Source organism: Bos grunniens, chromosome X, assembly GCF_055505025.1.
Source record: "Bos grunniens cultivar Pamir isolate PY7600 chromosome X, Bosgru_T2T1.0, whole genome shotgun sequence".
NCBI classification, from domain to species: Eukaryota; Metazoa; Chordata; class Mammalia; order Artiodactyla; family Bovidae; genus Bos; species Bos grunniens.
The window spans coordinates 35453834-35474087 of NC_141194.1; the positions used below are offsets into that span (position 1 = coordinate 35453834).

The 20254-nt window shown below is 35.6% G+C and overlaps 1 protein-coding gene across 2 annotated transcripts in view; it reads left to right on the forward strand.

The window, feature by feature from the left end:
* Nucleotides 1–20254, forward strand: part of CFAP47 (cilia and flagella associated protein 47) — a 507751-nt gene that overhangs the window by 437878 nt on the left and 49619 nt on the right. For both annotated transcript variants that reach the window (XM_086387631.1, XM_086387632.1), the window contains 3 exons: nucleotides 3065–3224; nucleotides 5253–5347; nucleotides 8832–8984. In XM_086387631.1, coding sequence (XP_086243757.1) covers nucleotides 3065–3224; nucleotides 5253–5347; nucleotides 8832–8984 — 408 coding nt within the window. The remainder of the gene's footprint in view (nucleotides 1–3064; nucleotides 3225–5252; nucleotides 5348–8831; nucleotides 8985–20254) is intronic.

The following is a 20254-nucleotide window of genomic DNA, read 5'->3' on the forward strand; positions in this document are numbered from 1 at the left end:
GTAGTAATCATCATACAATTAGATTTCCCAGTCAGATGATAGAAACAACTGATGTGGTTTCTCCCAGCTTCCTGCTAAACACATATGTAGATATTGAAATGAGCCTCTAGCAACACCAAAAACTAAGACTGGCTGAAAACCTGTTCCAAGAACCTAGAAGCACCTAATATAATGCTCAAATGAAAAAATAAAGGCCCTATCGTTGATCTTGAATCCATCATGAATGGACAAAAATGGCTATTATCCCTAAAGTGTAAATGTAAGATGATCCCATTAAAAGTACTGCTTGCCAGGCCATCCCCTTCTTGGAGTTAACTATTCCTTTGAAATTTGAAAAAAAAAAAAAAATTGTTTTAATGAGCTGAAGGAGGAGACAGTTAGTCCTAGCAGAAAATAAAGCATCTATAGTTAAAACAACATGGTACTTACACATGATGAGAAATCTAGGGACTGCAGAAAAAGACCTAAATATATACGAAAAGGCCATGAAGGTGGCATTTCCAATCACTGAACTTTTTGTTTTAGTTTTTATTGGAATATAGTGGCTTTACAATGTTGTCTTAGTTTTGGGTGTACAGCAAAGTGAATCAACTTTACATATACATATACCCCCTCTTTTTTAGATTTCTTTTCTATTTAGGTCACCAGAGAACACTGAATAGAATTCCCTGTGCTATACAGTCAGTTCTCCTTAGTTATCTATCTTATACATATTATTGTATATAAGTCACTCCCAATTTCCCAATTTACCCCAACCCTGTTCTCCTTGATATTCATAAGTTTGTTCTCTACATTTGTGTTTTTATTTCTGCTTTGCAAGTAAGTTCATCCATATCATTTTTCTGGATTCCATGTATAAGCAATAGTATGCAATATTTGGATAACTAGTCTCATACAGAAAATCAACAACCTTGAATGCATTCTTCATCCCTTACACATGGATAAATTACAAATGGATTGAATATTTAACTATAAGGATGAAAACATATAGATCTTAGAAGGAAACATGAGTCAGATTCTTCATAAGATAGAAATGTGGATGGCTTTCCTGTCTCTGCTCAAAGTATTGCAATGGGAAAACCAAAGGAAATAAAAATTATTTATGAGACACGGAATGAATCTGATAAATTCCCAAAGTTCTTATCAATGCTGAGTTTCAGTCATTTCTTGGAAGTTTATTAACATGATAGTAATTCTTACTATTCAAACATGTAATAATAAAGAAATGTATGGTTAATTCAATAAGAAACTGTGATTCTACTTGTAGACTGGTATTGGTTTTACTTATAGACTGGTATTAGTTCTTCTTGTAGACTGATGTTCTACTTGTAGACTGGTGGAAAGTTGTAGCCACAAATAGCCTACTAAATTTTTAATTAAATGGGCTTATTATAGGATTATCTTTAATTTCAAATATTATAAGAAAGCATGATGTTAGCAACCAAGTATCCTTTGTATCTTTGTCTTGACTCCTTACACTATCTGAATGTCTGAGTTTATTTTTATTTATTTCTGGTTTATTTCTAATGGGTAATATACTTTTGTAAGAGTGAATGATCATTTTGAAACTTTTCCTTGGAGATTCATGTATGGTTTATTTGACTCAGCCCTGCTGTTTTTATCATATTCCAGCTTTTTATCCTAGCCTATTCTGGCTCTTGCTGTTTTTATTTATTTGAATGCAATGATTCATTGAAAATACAGAACTTATAAAGACAAAGTTGAAGATAGAAAATTTTCATATATCTTAGTAAACACCATGGTCTTTCATTGGAACTTTGGGCAAGTTGTTTAACCAAATTGTCTCAATATCTCCATCTTAAATGAGAAACATAATACACTTATTTGTGGTGATTTTGGAGAATGAAATGAGATGTCATGTGAAAAATACTTAGCACAGAGCCTGACATACAGTCAACAGTGAATAAATACTAATTGGTAATCATATTGATTATTGGTTATTGTTAAGTGTGATTATACACCTTAGAAAATTTTTATTTCCTGAAGGAATAAAAATAAAAATTTTTAATTTATAAGAATTTTGAGTTGAAATATTTTGTAGAGGGGGCATTTTCTATTTTCTTTTTTGATATTCTTTACAGTTTAGTACAGTATTCGCAAAATGGCCTTGAATATCTTCAATCTAATAACAAAGAATTAAAAAATATATAGTCAGTAATCCTTCATTTTCTTGTAAAGAGTGTTACTCTTCACAATAAAAGAAGACACCAATCACTTGGAAACCTTCAGTGTTATAAATGGCCAGAAGCTCACTAGTCTTCTAACCGCTCAATACTTGTCCATTGGTAAAGGGGTTTTTTCTAAGTTTCATGACCATCTGTTTCTAGATCTCTTGAGCTGCTACTTAAATATGCAGCTTTGAGACCTCAGCTCAGACTGAACAAATCAGCATCTCTCTAGTTCGGGCTTAGCAAACTCCATGTCTAACAATTTTTTTTGCAGGTAGTACTTATGCAAAGCAAAGGCTAAATTTTTTTAATTCATTATAATGTAAGAAAATGTCAGTTTTTCTGTCTTCTGATTTTTACAACCTGAGGTGGATGCCCCTTTCTTTCATGAATAAGCTTTAGCTTCCTTCATGGATCAGTTAGAGAAATAAACAGCTTAGTGGTAGCCATTTTGGGGCTCCAGGCAGAAATGTGGAACTCTTATGGTCTATAAAAAAAATACACAAAAAACTTAAAGGTCAGAATTGCTGTACTGTATCTTATGTAAAATACAGTAAGACTTATAAAGGCTCATAGGTTTTATGGTTTTTTGTCACTCTGGGAAACTTAAGCTAAAACTATCAACAGTTCTTCAGTTCTTCTGTCCTCTTCAGGAGAAGCTTCTTGCCTCAGGATAAAATGTGTTTTTTAAAAAATTAATGACATTTGAGGAAATTTAGTAAAGCCAGTAAAGTATACTTATAATTTATCATATTTTTTTGTTCAGGAGTGATTTTGAAAATTTTAGATAATCAGTAAGGAGAGGTTACTTTCGTTGTTAAAATTATTTTCTAAAATGTTTACCACATTAGAACTTTTTTTTTTTTTAAAAACAGGAATTGCATTGCCTCCTAAAGGGACTCTGGATATCCAGGTGTTATTTATGCCCCAGGTTATGAAATTACAAAGAACAATGGTCCTTATTCAAATGAGGAAGGCCAGTGGAAAAAGATGGTTTATTGACAATTTTATGGAATTGCACCCAGAGGTGAAAAGGTAACATTTAAATAGGACATTGAAGGAATATGATTTCATTTTGACTGGCATTGATTGATCCAGTTTCTTTTATATGTTACGCAATGTAAAGTTCATGAGGTTATGTTCTCTGAAGTATTGATATGTATATGGTTAGAGGAGGAAAATATATTTGTTATAGGGGGATTGTATATATCATTGCTGATTTGAAGTTCTGAGTGAGGAACAAGTCAATCTTAAGTATCGTATCAATTAATCACAGTCAGATACAGTCAAATACAAAGCCTCCTTTTTGAGTCTATATCTACAGAACAACCTGGATCAGCCTGTCTGGGCAAAGTATAGGATTTATGCTGATGTACACCAAGTGATGGCACCGTGCCAGGCATATGACATCCTGATGAAATACTGCCACGACTAGGGTGTGCTGTGTCATTGCCAGAGTGCATGTTACTTGGCCCCTCTCTGCTTAGCTGAAATGTAAGCAGACTCCAGTACTGATGCAAAATTTAAATGTTTTCTCTTCTTTTATAATTTAATTAAATAATGGTCTAGAAGCCTTAATTCAAAGGAAATTCTTACTTTGTCTTATGTGTACATATTTCTTCTTCACATTCAAAACCTTCTTTCCTGTAGGCTCATTAATGTCCATTCTGCCAGGATTTCACCACTCCTGCAGTCAAGACTGCAAACGTGATCTGGGTAAAATGAAAGTGAGGAGGCCGTTGTTCAAAAAGTATTAAGAATTTCAAGACATTAAACAAACATGAGCGATTCCAAGTGTGGAGTTCTTGTGCTGTTGAACAGGTCCTATGCTGGTGAAGCTGGTCCTGCCTGTTGTGTCTTATGCTCCATCTTTAATAAGAAAAATCTATTTTCAACAACAATCAAAATCATTTCCTAGTATTGCTGTCCTCCTGGTGGTGTCTGATGGACTTTGAATAATTTTACAAATGCCCCCTTTTTTTTTAACTGGTAGCCTCCAAAAGTACCTTCCCCATTACTTTCTGAAGTCCCATACTTATCGGCATTTTTTCTTTTGTGCTTTTCCTATCCAGTTTAGAGTATAACCCATGGAAACTGTATTACCTCTTATTAATCACAGTTTAGTCACATCAGTAAATATTAATACCAATACAGTCGTCCCTCAGTATCTTTGGGGGACGGATTCCAAGACCCCCATGGATACCAAAATCCATTGCTGCTCAAGTCCATTACATAAAACGGCATAGAATTTGCATATAACCCATACACATCCTTCCATATACTTTATTTTTTTTTAATTTAATTTTATTTTTAACCTTTACCTAATTGTATTAGTTTTGCCAAATATCAAAATGAATCCACCACAGGTATACAACTCTGCTGCTGTGTTGTGCTCAGTCGTGTCTCTTTTGTGACCCTATGGGCTGTAGCCTGCCAGGCTACTCTGTCCATGGGATTTCCAGGCCAGGATACTGGAGTGGGTTGCCATTTCCTCCTCCAGGAGATTTTCCATACCCAGGGATCGAACTCGTGTCTCCTGCATCTCCTAAATGGGCAGGCGGATTCTTTACCACTAACACCACTTGGGAAGCCCTTAAATCACCTCTGTGTTATTATAATGCCTAATACAATGTAAATGCTATGTAAATAGAAGTTTTGGGGTTTTTTTAAACTTTCCAGAATTTCTTTCTTTTTTTTTTTATATAATACTTTCAGTTCATGGTTGGTTGAATCTGTGGATTCAGAAACCACAGATGTGGAGGACCAGCTGCTGTACCAACCTTTGAATGTAGGGAAAAGAGGTCTTCAGTTGTAACTTGGCTCTGGCAATGATTGTACCACCGTTTTCTTAGTGATGATTTCCCAGGGTTTGGTTTGAAATGTTTGTAAAAATCAGCATCTGCAGAAAATGTTTTTTATTTCATACTTAGTTTCACTCCACCAAAGTTTAAATTTATAAGCTTTGTTTAAAGTATCATTAGGTCACTAAAAATGTGTTATTTTATACTAATACTGAAAGTGTTTATGCTTTTATTCACTCTTAATAATTTAATTTCTAATCAGGGGTTTGGGACTAGACAGTGAAGAAATCCTAGAAATACGCTGGATATACCCTATTATTGGAGTCCCACAGACATCACCTCCTGAAAGCCCACAGAGTAAGTATATCTTACAGTCAGAGAACACTAGGATTTTAAGGGATCTTAGAGACCCTCTAATCACATCTCTTCTTTGTACAAGCAAGAAAATCCAGGTTCAGAGAAAGTAGGTTTAAAGTCACTCAGCTCTGTTGGTGGGAACACTAGGACTGAATCTGGTCTCTTAACAGTAAGTTCAATGATCTTTTCACAAAACTATACCATTTCCTGTTGTTCTTGCTGTTGATGAAACCTACCAATCAGCTAAGATTGAAATAACATCAACTTCAGACCCCTTTATTTAACAGTCTTTGATGCGCTCTGAGCCCTGCACTAGATTTGTAAGATTCCTAGGTACTTGGCTTCTTGGATTACATTTAATCACCATATTCTGGCTTCTGTGTAACTCATGGGGATGATGATTCCTCTGTTAGTTTTCCTAACAGAAATCTTTGATTCTGTTCTCCAAAAACTAGTCAGAATGTACTATGGAGGTTTCAGGGAGGTTTGCTTTGCCACCAAACATGCAACATCAAATCTCTACTCTTAAAATGCCTTTTTCTCAATGACCCCTTTTTTCCTCCACATACTCCAGACTTATCTCAAGTTTCTGTATGTTCTCTTTCCTTAACACTCTTCACTTCTTCTGCATACTTTGATGTTCCCATTTTCTTCCCAGGGTCAGTGTAAGAATTCCTCTTAGATAACCAGCACAATTCCTCTTAGATAACCATAGGGTGAAATTTAGTATCCCAGCCCCTTACCAGGCTCTAGGCATAGTTCTTCATAAGTAAGAATCACTGAATTGCACAGCAAAGGGATATCTGTTTTCAATCTCCACCTTGAACAACATAAATAAGCTATAAGAAGTCTTGAAATTTTGGATTTTCCTTCTCCCTCCAATACCAGTGTTTGCTAATGAAAAAGGGCTTGTCTTTACTGGAATAAATTATGTCACCGCACTTAGAAGAGAAAATAGCAAGTTTTGCTTGTGAATAACAGCATTTCCCCAGATACACTGGTTATAAAGGAAGAACAAGATTGTATATTTCCTTATGGAGTTTAATTTTAAGTGGAGTGAAAATCCACATACCTAACAATTCCTTTGACAATAAATGTCGTTTGTTTTACTTGAAGTATTTTTATTCTTGTGTTAAAAAAAAACTATCAACACATAAATATTTCACATACACTAAATTATCTTCAGAATGCTTCACAAACATGTCAAAATATTTTTTTTATTTCCATCTAGGACATAGTTGTTTGTATACTTTCCATAGAGCTGAGCAGTTTAAAATTTATAATAGTGTTCCAATCAAAGTGATGTAATACAGCCTAGACATTACTCTGTTGGAATTCTAACAGCAGTATTGCTCGTGTCTACTCCAGATACTGTTTTTTTTTTTTCCCCCCAGATTAAAGATTTAAAGCAGATTTTTAGAAGTCTAAAATAAAGCCTATGAGAAAATAAAAACATAAATTTCTTGTACCGTTGTCTTCAATAAAGGTTAAATATGCTTCCAAAATATAGACATTTTCTATCAAGTCACTTCTCTTAGTAATTAATATTTTTTTTAAAGTAAATGTGAGTTCTGTAAATAGCCTGTGTTATATTAGCACAACTAAGTGAACATCTGTGTTCTGAGCAGATTGTGTAGTAGTTATTAAATCATTTTATCAAAAGTCTAAAACCTATTCTAGTAATTCTTTTTCTCTACAAATGCCCTTGAGAAACAAATGGGTAAGATTTTATAAATAAATATTATTTACTCTCTGTACAGTCCATTCTTCATTCCTAAGAACATATCGGAAATAACCCATTGCTTTCCCTGCTCAACTGCATCACCATCAATGTTTGTTGTTTCGTTTTCTTTTTTTCTATGTGTATCTATAACCCAGGTTGTTCTCAAGCCCAGGGTACTTTTGTTGCACTGTGAGCCACCTTTTCCCTTTGTGCATTCTAATCTGCTCCTGTCCATTGAGGTAGATAATTGGAAAAGGGCTGCACTCCCTATCACAGTGTAAAGACAATGGAATGTGAATCCATTGTGATTTAGCAATGCTGGTCTTGCTAGGGCACTAATTTCCTAAGGACTTATAGGACAAGACCAGTGACATGATACTAATTGTAACTTTGATCACACTAATTTCCGATTTAATGCTCTAAGACTGAAGCTAATTATAACCAGAAAAGCTTGTACATTTTCTTCAGCCATTTCAACCCACTTAATTTACATCTAACTTTGTACCCCATTGTACATTTCACATAATTAATTCTAAGTCCAAAATGTTCAGTATCAACCTGTAAATTTAAGAATTAAAATTTATTTTAATTATTTATTTACTGTAGATGTGGTACATATTGCAAAAACATGTAAATCTGCTGACATTATCCAGTTTTGCAGTTCTGATGAACATATTATTATTATCTTTTTTTTCCATACAGCAGGAGCTCCTGCTGTAAAGCACTATATTCTATATTCTAATAAAATTATTTTAAAATATGTTATTAGTGATGCCATAAAAGCATAGAGTAATATATTTCAAAAGTTTTTTTAATATTACAATTCACTTTTTTATCTCATATTCAGTTTATGTCCTGTGTGCATCTGAACTGATAAAATATAACACTTGATATATTTTAGAGAAATATGGACTCTAGTATACATGGCCTCATAATATTATAGAGATAGTGCCAGGATAGTAACATTCCTTTATAAAATTATTAGCTATATATAGATATAATATTTTGGTTACTCACAAGATCACTAACACGTCTAAAATTTATATAAGAAAATGTTGGAGTTTAATATATAGAAAGAAATATATAAAGTTACATTAATTTAATGTTGAATGCTGTAAATTAATATATAATACTGCTTAATATTATTTAAATAAATAATTACAGTTTTATTTTTAACTGCTAAATAGTGTATTTTATAAATTTAAGAGCAATTCACACATGGAAATTAAAATATTTTACTTAAATAATTTAAGTACATTTCAAGGTGCATGTAATATTATTTTTAGTTAAATATTAATTAAATTAATATTTTTAGTTTAGGAGATAATAAGACATATTCCAAAAGTATTGTAAAATAAATATTATAGGACTTTTAAAAAAATTATTTGAAAGTATTTGCTGTAGTATTTTTATTTAAGTAAAGCTTGGTGTTTACCATAATAAGCTCACAAATAGCTGAAAAATCTAGTCCCTGAATCACATTTCTGCACCTTAATGTAATCTTCTATACTTTGCTGTGTATCTTCTAGATTTATCTCTTGTCATGCTGTTTTTACATATTATTTAATATTCATGTTGCTTCCAAAATGTCAGTGTATATAGATACTGAATGAGTGTATGTGTGTTAATACCAGATGCAATGACATGCCAAAGTCTGCCAAAGGGACTTCTATTTTTCATAGCATAATTCATTTTTTTCTATCTCAGTAACAATCGAATAACCCATTAGTCAAATTAACTGAAAATATTTCTCTCCTGTAGTTGTCATAACATGTCAGGCCAGGAAGAGGCTAGAAGAGGAGGTGGAAGTCTTACTGGATGGAGATTTTTTGGGAGAAAATCCTATCTTAGAGCTGTCAGACTTTACAGTGATTCCAAAAAGAAAATCATATGCATATTATGAAGATATAGAAGGTAAGAGAACACAGTCATGGGGATAAAAAATTATAATAAATAAAAACTCAATTTCCTAAATTTCAGGTTGCTGATTACTCAGTTACATGAAAACTGATGCCCATTTGTTTCTCATTTACAGTTAGTGCCCAACGAGTGTTATTTTTGTCCTCTTTACATAGTAGTTTTCTGCAAATGACAGTAGTTATGGTCATTAATGGATTTATAAGAATAGATTCAGGTTATGTCATCAGTGAGGAAAGAAAAATTGTAGTAACTGTAATTTTCATTTCTGCCAACTTTAATTTCTTACTTTATTCTCTTTTTCTGATTATGGAATGTGATTAAAGCCATGGCTTGTAGCTTTAAATTTGAAAGAATGACCTTGAATAAAATATTTATTTAAAGAGATAGAAAAATGTACATAAATTAGATTCAATACCCAAATATATTTTGTATAATAATCCCTCTGACATTTGGCATCTTAAACAAGACATTTCAAAAAGTTAATGGTCTGGCAAAATCAACTCTCAATGATACAAACTTTAGTTTTCAGCCATCTTCCACATGAAATAAAGTAGAAAGCTCCTATTCCCATTGAAAGGGAAATTCCCTTAACAATTGTTTTATTAGTATCAATGGGAGAAATCTTTATGTATTATTTGTAAAGGAAAGAAACCACAAAATTAAGTATGAAATGTCTTGCAGAATCAAAATATCTTCTCTAGTTTTCTTATTTTGGTCTATAGTTTTTTACTTTGATCTCACTACTATCATCTCTGTGTCTAATTATTTCAGTGATGAGAGAATGTAAATGAGGTATAACAGAAGGGAGAGTATACAAGAGTATAGAGAGGATATACAGTAGATAGTAAAATAATCTTTACTTTTTATAGTAACAATTTCTATATTATTAAGTAATAAATTCGCATTTTAAATGATTAAAGATATTTCTGATGAATATGAATAGCAGTCCCTCAGCACAACTTAGTCACACTCAGATGGTGTTCAGTTCAGTTCAGTTCAGTCACTCAGTCATGTCTGACTCTTTGCGACCCCATGAATCACAGCATGCCAGGCCTCTCTGTCCATCACCAACTCCCAGAGTTCACCCAGACTCACGTCCATCGAGTCAGTGATGCCATCCAGCCGTCTCATCCTCTGTCGTCCCCTTCTCCTCCTGCCCCCAATCCCTCCCAGCATCAGAGTCTTTTCCAATGAGTCAACTCTTCACATCAGGTGGCCAAAGTACTGGAGTTTCAGCTTCAGCATCATTCCCTCCAAAGAAATCCCAGGGCCGATCTCCTTCAGAATGGACTGGTTGGATCTCCTTGCAGTCCAAGGGACTCTCAAGAGTCTTCTCCAACACCACAGTTCAAAAGCATCAATTCTTTGGCACTCAGGGTTCTTCACAGTCCAACTCTCACATCCATACATGACCACAGGATGAACAATAGCCTTGACTAGATGGACCTTTGTTGGCAAAGTAATATCTCTGCTTTTGAATATGCTATCTAGGTTGGTCATAACTTTCCTTCCAAGGAGTAAGCATCTTTTAATTTCATGGCTGCAGTCACCATCTGCAGTGATTTTGGAGCCCCAAAAAATAAAGTCTGACACTGTTTCCACTGTTTCCCCATCTGTTTCCCATGAGGTGATGGGACCAGATGCCATGATCTTCGTTTTCTGAATGTTGAGCTTTAAGCCAACTTTTTCACTCTCCTCTTTCACTTTCATCAAGAGGCTTTTTAGTTCCTCTTCACTTTCTCCCATAAGGGTGGTGTCATCAGCATATCTGAGGTTATTGATATTCTCTCAGCAATCTTGATTTCAGCTTGTGCTTCTTCCAGCCCAGCGTTTCTCATGATGTACTCTGCATAGAAGTTAAATAAACAGGGTGATAATATACAGCCTTGACATACTGCTTTTCCTATTTGGAACCAGTCTGTTGTTCCATGTCCAGTTCTAACTGTTGCTTCCTGACCTGCATATAGGTTTCTCAAGAGGCAGGTCAGATGGTCTGGTATTCCAATCTCTTTCAGAATTTTCCACAGTTTATTGTGATCCACACAGTCAAAGGCTTTGGCATAGTCAATAAAGCAGAAATAGATGTTTTTCTGGAACTCTCTTGGTTTTTCCATAATCCAGCAGATGTTGGCAATTTGATCTCTGGTTCCTCTGCCTTTTCTAAACCCAGCTTGAACATCTGGAAGTTCATGGTTCACGTATTGCTGAAGCCTGGCTTGCAGAATTTTGAGCATTACTTTACTAGCATGTGAGAAGAGTGCGATTGTGTGGTAGTTTGAACATTCTTTGGTATTGCCTTTCTTTCGGATTGGGATGAAAACTGACCTTTTCCAGTCCTGTGGCCACTGCTGAGTTTTCCAAATTTGCTGGCATATTGAGTGCAGCACTTTCACAGCATCATCTTTCAGGATTTGAAATAGCTCAACTGGAATTCCATCACCTCCACTAGCTTTGTTCATAGTGATGCTTTCTAAGGCCCACTTGACTTCACATTCCAGGATGTCTGGCTCTGGGTGCCTGATCACACCATCGTGATTATCTGGGTTGTGAAGCTCCTTTTTCTACAGTTCTTCTGTGTATTCTTGCCACCTCTTCTTAATATCTTCTGCTTTTGTTAGGTCCATACCATTTCTGTCCTTTATCGAGCCCATCTTTGCATGAAATGTTCCCTTGGTATCTCTAATTTTCTTGAAGAGATCTCTAGTCTTTTCCATTCTATTGTTTTCCTCATTTTTTATCTACTAAAATGTTATTTAATCTATGTAAAATAATCCAGAATTACATTCACCATTTGTCCCCTACTGTCATTCCAGTCATTTCTCTAGGACATTAACTTGTTATTAACCTGGGTGGGATCACGTGCCACTTGTCTACATTTACCATCTACTTTCCCAGCACGGTCAGCATCTATGAGACAGTCTGCTCTGCCCGGCCTGCCAACTTCCACTCCCTTTTTATGGAAACTACCTCCCAGTCTTGCCACAAGATTCTTATCATAGTTCAGTCATATGCTGTCCTCCTGGCCAAAGTGGGCAAGTTGGGCTCCAACCTCAAGGTTGGGCTCCCCCAAATCTTCTGTAGTCAAATGCAGGAAGTTTGTTTATCTTCATTTGCTGAAGCTGTAATATGTAGTGCTAGGGAGTATTTATTTCTCTACTTTTCTCTGCAGGCCTGCTTTGTCTTCTCTTTGTAGGTCTCCTTTCTCTGTCTGCTCATCGATATACACATGGCTCTGTCATGCTTAACTCTTCCTTTACTTCATGAAACACTTGGTGTCTTCCAAAAAAGATTATTCAAATGGGGGTTCTGTTATTTGCAAATAGGCATTCTAAGAGTAAATGTAGAAGAGTCTCTAGAAATAATAACTATTTCTTAAACAGATTATAAAAATATCAGAATCATCTTCCCCACACACTCTCATTATAAAATTTTTCAGGCACTGTTTTAAAAGCTGGAGATGGAATTATGAAATGAGTATCTATGTTATATGTACCCAGTGTAGTTCAAAAGATTCAAAAAAATTAGTTCAGATTAACTTCTTTTTGGTTTACTGGAAAGTTATGGATAGTATGAAGTATATGAGAGTAAGAGATAGTAATACTGTCACTAGGTTGCACAATGAGATATTTGATTTTTAATTATATTAATTTACTACTTTTTTCTCCTTGGTTGAATTTTCATTTTTTAATTGAAAAATGCTAACATAATCACAGCCTGCTTAAATTTATAAAAAGTAAAATAAATTTGTATGAGAACAGGGGAATTTTCCACTGGAACACCTATACAGTTACTCTCTATTTCAAAGAATTATGTATTAATAATGAAATCAGACTGATGCGAACCATTTCCATTTATCTCCAAAAATTATTATGAGTTGGGTACAGATTTTGCTTTAGTGAATCATGTAGTAGCATTGGACAAATGTAGAAAAAGTAATTGTTAAGTAAATGAAATTCTATTGGCTTTTTTTTTCTTCAACCAGTAACCAATATAAAAAAAAAATTCTGATTGTTTATGCATATCAGGGATAAGAATATTAGTGTAGATTAACCACAGAATCCAAATGTGTAATACAGTTTCCAATTTCCAGTGATAAATAAATGTGAGTACTTTCTTACTAAAATATAAAACAATTTTAATATGCAGGCAACCTATAACAAGTGTTCCCCAGTGAATGTTCAGTTTCTGAAGTGAAAACATTGTTTTGTGTGACATCCTGTTATGCTTCAATGAATTTTAATAGTTTAGTCTTCAAGCTTGATTTTTATTTGAAATCTATCCTGTTGAAGGCAAAATGTTGATGCTTCTATGACATGAAGTAAGGAAGGTAAAGAAATGCTTACATTCAGGACTCATTTTAATATGTTCTTGCTACTTAAATTGTTTAAATCGTACCCTTGTCAGGTTGCAAGTTAAATATATATATATATATATATATATATATATATATATACACACACATATTTCTGATAATAGAAGTTGATTAGATCTTATTACCTGAAAAAAAAAATCCACTCTCTCCTAGATAAGAATGGTCTATAAGGAGGCTGCCAACATCATTCTGAGAGATTCGAAAGGCATATAAGGAAAAAGAGTCTCTCTTTTAAATAGCTCTTGAATATACACCTTTTTATATGGCTCATATTTTACTACTTCATTACTTTTCATGATGAAAAATAATGCTTACTGTTGAAAATAACTATTTGGAAGGTTTGCAGTCTTATCTCTTCCCATCATTCTCTAGTAGCTTTTTCTCTGCTCAATACCACCAAACTCAAGGAGATCATCTTTTTTTTTTTTTTTTTTTGCAAAAGACATTTTAATTTGTAAACATCTGTTTCTGTTCTGAAGCATGTCTTGCTATACAGAAGTAGGTTTCTTCAGTGACTTCCCTGATGGCTCAGACGGTAAAGAGTTTTCCTGCAATGTGGGAGACCTGGGTTCAATCCCTGGGTTGGGAAGATCCCCTGGAGGAAATGGCAACCTACTCCAGTATTCTTGCCTGGAGAATCCCATGGATAAAGGAGCCTGGTGGGCTACAGTGCCTGGGGTCGCAAAGAATCAGACACGACTGAGCAACTAAGCACACTCAATTTTAATGTTTTTAAACATTAAAAATATTAATGTCTTAATGTCTTTTCTCTGAATATTTGATAAATCAGTTGACCTCTCTCTGGTCTGAGTTCCTTAAAAGCATCTGGTAATTGCTGGATTCCTTTTACTGCCCAATTGCAAAGATGTAACCAAATTGCATGCAGTCTCTGAAAGTCCCCCTGCTTGCTGTTCCCTTCTCACCTATTTCTTTATGAAGGGATGGGGCTGGTCACAAGCCTGAATACAATTTTAGTCTTTATATAAAGGCAAACCAGCTGTTTTCACCTATGTGTGTCATTTGATTATAGTTTACTCAACACATTAAATAGAATCCAAAAGTCATGTTGTTCATGCCATTTTGTACTTCCTATAGTCTCTTAAATCCCTTATGGTGGAAATTAAAGCATTTTACTCTGTGGCTTAAGCTGTGATGGGATTTTAGGTGTGATCATTAATTAACAACCTGTGTTCCTTCATCCAAATTTCTAGTCATCTGAAAAGTAGATGTAGAAATAAGGCAGATGGAGATCAAAAGCTACCTTTATTATAAAGGTGAACTGGAAAATGACTTGGTACTATGGATTCATTTGGGCTTGTCAATACCTTCCACCACAATTGAGTGCATTTACCCCAAACTAGCCAGTGTACAGGAATAAACGATCAACACACAAAGAAGGAAGAGAAAGTGTGCATGCTGATTGACGATATCAGAAAAGAAAGAGAAGGGTCTGCTCATCTGCTCAGGCTTCACTTCTTCACCCAAATTCACTGATCAGATATGTTGTTTTCTCTCAGAGGGCAGAACATGATGAAGGAGACTGATGCTGAGATATTTTTCCCTCCTATACCTTTCCCTTCTAGCAAATGAAAAAGCCTCTTTATGTAAACATGGTCAATAGGAAATAAGGATCCCCACCACTGCCTTCCCATTATTTTCTCTTACTTTTCACCATCTTCTTTCTGAGGGTCCAATAAAACCATCAAACCTCATTTAAATGAAAACACTAGGACCTCTCTATTCTCTTTCTACCCTGACTCCTCAAAAACACCATTGAGTTAATGAGGATTGATCACTTTCATATCTTTTTTATTCAACAACAATCTTGGGAACATCTTTGTTGCCAGGTATTATGCTGAGTCCCAGAGATGCCAAAATTAACAAGGCACAGACTGTTGTCAAGGAATTCAAGAAATTGTCTATCCAACATGTTAGATTTATGCACCTGTACTACTTAAATCAATTGGTGTTGCCCTACTGGGATATTATACTGCTTTTATTTTTAGACAGTATTTTGAAATGTGACTTCTATAAGACTACAAATTATACCCTGTGGGCAGTATTTCCCCTATGATTGTATTTATTCTTCCTAAGTAACTCTGGTCTCTGCCTTCTCTATGCCTCTCTGGAGATTAGTTCAGTGATTTTCTCTCTGTGGGACTTTTTCTGTGAGAGTAGTTTTGCCATTTAACTGCATAACAAATTCATGCCACTTCCTTTTATATCCCAGGTGTACTATAGCTTGAGGCTGTCTTTCTTTGATTAATCTACTGTCTTTTTCGTGCCTGATTTGCTGATTTGTTTGTCACACTGGTCTCATATTACGCAAAGGCCAGTCATCTTGTTGCATGTTGTATACGTGACAATGCTCATGTTGGATTTGGTCTGTAATCACAACCAGCTCCAGAGAAGCCTGTCATTGGCCCTCCCATGACCCCACATTGGCCTCTAGACTTGATCCTTCCCTCTGCTTCTTTTCATCTTGCTTTCTCTGCTCAACTCACTCCATTAAGTCTTCTGTCCTAACTACTCTAGTAAGAGTACCATTGACAAGATTGTCAGCCCTATCCAGTATGCCTAATCCAGTGGTCAAATTTGTGCTCTGAGCTTACATCTCTCTGGTTATCCCTTTTCCATCTCTATTGATGGCTCCTCTTCCTCTGACCGGAATCTCAATGTTTGAGTGACCCAGGCCTCTACCCTGAGGGCCAGAACACTCCCTTGCACAGATAATGGCCTGCATACTTCCAGAAGCTGCTGCTGATGGCATCTTCTCAGCAGTTGTGCCACTTGCCAGGCCTGGTATCCTCAGCTGTGACATCTGTACTCAGACAACTTGGGTTCTTCTATTTAATTTCTATACGACCTTGACAAAATTATTTTACTTCTCTATAAACTCTGTTTCTTCAACTGTAGTATGGAGATAGTATCTATTTCATAGGATTTTTTTTAAGATTAAGTGTAAATGCATAGAATTCTTTAAAGTGCCTGGTTCTCAGTGTGTCGTAAGTGTTAGATATTACCAGTATTATCATTTAAAGCTCTGGTTGGGCATTTTGTGACAGTGATGTATTAGAGGACCCATCTTCGGTCACTGACAAATGACAGTTCGAGATGGAAACATGATTCTTTCAATGTCATTTGGTGGGTTTTCTCATTAATACATGAAATAATATTGTATCAGAAAGTACAAAAATATGGTACCTAATCTTAAATAGATTCTGAAATTTGGTGCTACATTGCTAAATGGCTGGATAAAATGTTTATGTTACAAAAAGTTCCTTTATCTTTTATCTCTGGATTCTTGTTTAAAATGAAATGTGTAAGACAAGCATTAGCTATGTTGCCACTTTCTTCCTTTAATTTTCGTTCTGTAGTTTACTCTACTTGCAGTTGTAGCAAAAGAGTATGCAGTTATTTTAAGTTAATCAAAATGTTTGGTCTATTAAATGACCTTATGAAAGTGAAGTAAAACATGTAAATTAAATAACCCTTCAAAAAGATACACAATTTTGTAAAAATAATAAAAGTGTGCAGATGGCACATTCTTCATTATCTGTTCAAAGAAAATAGCTTTAGGTGGTTTATCCAATATCCTCTATTTTCTTTGAATACCTTGTTGTCATTATCCTCTTTCAAATTTGTGTTCAGTACTCCATTCCTTCCTTCTATGATTATTACATCCTGTCAAGCAAATGTAGATGCCTATTATTAATGAAGAGACAACTATAGAAATTTATGAAAGAACATGAATAACAGTGTTCATTATACTTTGATGTTCACTTCTCATTGAGACATTTTGGTTGGGTTTGCTATGAAGTGTATTTCTTACAGATTAAAATGGTATAAAACACACAGTTTCACAATATATTTTCCAAATAAATCGGTTACAATTCAATACTTTTTGACCATTTATCATGTTTTGTCAAGGGTTTTTAAAAATTACTAATATTCTTACACATTGAATAAAAATCAATCATTGTCCTGAGAAAATTCACCCACATATCTGGCACCCTTGACCATGATAGTGCCCATTGCATGATTTATTGCCATGATGATACAGGCATTAGGTTGCATAATTACACAAGGATGGAAGCATACCCTTCTTATTCAATGTAATGACCACTTGCCATACCCAAGTGATTATTACCATTATTGTTTTTTTTTAATTTTATTTTATTTTTAAACTTTACATAATTGTATTAGTTTTGCCAAATATCAAAATGAATCTGCCACAGGTGTGTGGCGTGTAAGACGGTAGATGATAAGTAGATAGATAAATATAGATATATCATACTCTATAATTCTCTGAAATATGTTTGATTAAATATTTTGTATGTATGTTAAGGGTATGAATACATTACTGAAATGATAAGCTCATGATTTTGGTTACCAGTCAGGACTGCTCCCATGGTCCCCACTTCATTCTTCACAGGGCATTGCTTGAGCTTAATCTCCATCTTCCTCTCACCCTTGTGCAAGTCACCACCTGGCCTGAACTACTGCAGACATCATTACCTTCTCTACTAACCCCCTTTTGCTCACTTTACCATTAAACAAGCACATCATTTCCATATTTAAAACATTCCATAGGTTCTTGCTCTTCTTAAGAAGTCCCAAATCGTCACCATACCCTGCATGGTCTTGCCCATTATGCCCATTTCATCTCTTGGAAATTTCATCCCACTCCCTTTTGCTCCACCTGCTTAAGTTATTTCCCAAAGAGGCTGAGGTAATTCCCACTGTGGAAAATTCCCTCATGCTGCTCTGATGCCTAAGAGGCATTTTCTTTGTCTATATGCAGGAGGCCCTTATCAACTTTCTTTTTAACTTTGGTGTATTGGTCTCCTCCTCAGGACCTTGGCAGTCAAGTTCCCAGGACCTGAGCTCTCATAGCCTCTTCTGCTTCTCCATAGCAGCTGTTGTCATAGTCATCACTGAAAACGTTGCGGTATCACTGGTAGTTTATTGACAATTCTTTCCTCCCAGTTATAAGTTCCATGGGGACAAGAACCTTATTTCTAATTTCAAGGAATGTGTTCAGTTATTACTGACCAAATGAAAAAAGAAATATAAATATAAATGATAAGATGTTCAAGCTGGTTTTAGAAAAGGCAGAGGAACCAGAGATCAAATTGCCAACATCCGCTGGATCATCGAAAAAGCAAGAGAGTTCCAGAAAAACATCTACTTCTGCTTTATTGACTATGCCAAAGCCTTTGACTGTGTGGATCACAATAAACTGTGGAAAATTCTGAAAGAGATGGGAATACCAGACCACCTGACCTGCCTCTTGAGAAATCTGTATGCAGGTCAGGAAGCAACAGTTAGAACTGGACATGGAAAAACAGACTGGTTCCAAATAGGAAAAGGGAGTACATCAAGGCTGTATATTGTCACCCTGCTTATTTAACTAATATGCAGAGTATATCATGAGAAATGCTGGACTGGAAGAAACACAAGCTGGAATCAAGATTGCCGGGAGAAATATCAATAACCTCAGATATGCAGATGACACCACCCTTATGGCAGAAAGTGAAGAGGAACTAAAAAGCCTCTTTTAGTGAAAGTGAGGAAATGGCAACCCACTGCAGTGTTCTTACCTGGAGAATCCCAGGGGCGGGGGAGCCTGGTGGGCTGCCATCTATGGGGTCACACAGAGTCGGACACAACTGAAGCGACTTAGCAGTAGCAGTGAAAGTAAAAGTGGAGAGTGAAAAAGTTGGCTTAAAGCTCAACATTCAGAAAATGAAGATCATGGCATCCAGTCCCATCATTTCATGGGAAATAGATGGGGAAACAGTGGAAACAGTGGCAGACTTTATTTTTCTGGGCTCCAAAATCACTGCAGATGGTGACTGCAAGCATGAAATTAAAAGACGCTTACTCCTTGGAAGGAAAGTTATGACCAACGTAGATAGTATATTGAAAAGCAGAGACATTACTTTGCCAACAAAGGTCCGTCTAGTCAAGGCTCTTGTTTATCCTGTGGTCATGTATGGATGTGAGAGTTGGACTGTGAAGAAGGCTGAGTGCCGAAGAATTGATGCTTTTGAACTGTGGTGTTGGAGAAGACTCATGAGAGTCCCTTGGACTGCAAGGAGATCCAACCAGTCCATTCTGAAGGAGATCAGCCCTGGGATTTCTTTGGAAGGAATGATGCTGAAGCTGAAACTCCTACTTTGGCCACCTCATGCGAAGAGTTGACTCATTGGAAAAGACTCTGATGCTGGGAGGGATTGGGGGCAGGAGGAGAAGGGGTCGACAGAGAATGAGATGGCTGGGTGACATCACTGACTCAATGGACGTGAGTCTGAGTGAACTCCGGGAGTTGTTGATGGACAGGGAGGCCTGGCGTGCTGTGATTCATGGGGTCGCAAGGAGTAGGACATGACTGAGCAACTGAACTGACTGACTGACTGACATGTATTTAAATGTTTTTTAGAAGTGTGCATTTGTTCTTTCAAAGTCACGAGCTATATTTGTCATACTTGAGTTCTTTCCCAAAGAGGCTGAGGTAATTCGCACTGTGGAAAATTCCCTCATGCTGCTCTGATGCCTAAGAGGTATTTTCTTTGTCTACATGCAGGATGCCCTTATCAACTTTCTTTTTAACTTTAGTATTTATGGTCTCCTCCTCAGGACCTTAGCAGTCAAGTTCCCAGGACCTGAGCTCTCATAGCCTCTTCTGCTTAATTTTAATCAATTATTTTTAATTAATTTTATACAACAATCAGATGATAACTAATTTACACTGGTCTCACTGACTTAGCTCTGATCAACCCAGTACACATAAAAGTACTATACAGATTCTCTCCAAGTTGGGAACATTGCAAAAAGTATGCTTTTAACTTGATAATATGACTTTTCAAATAAAATGCAGAGACTCTAC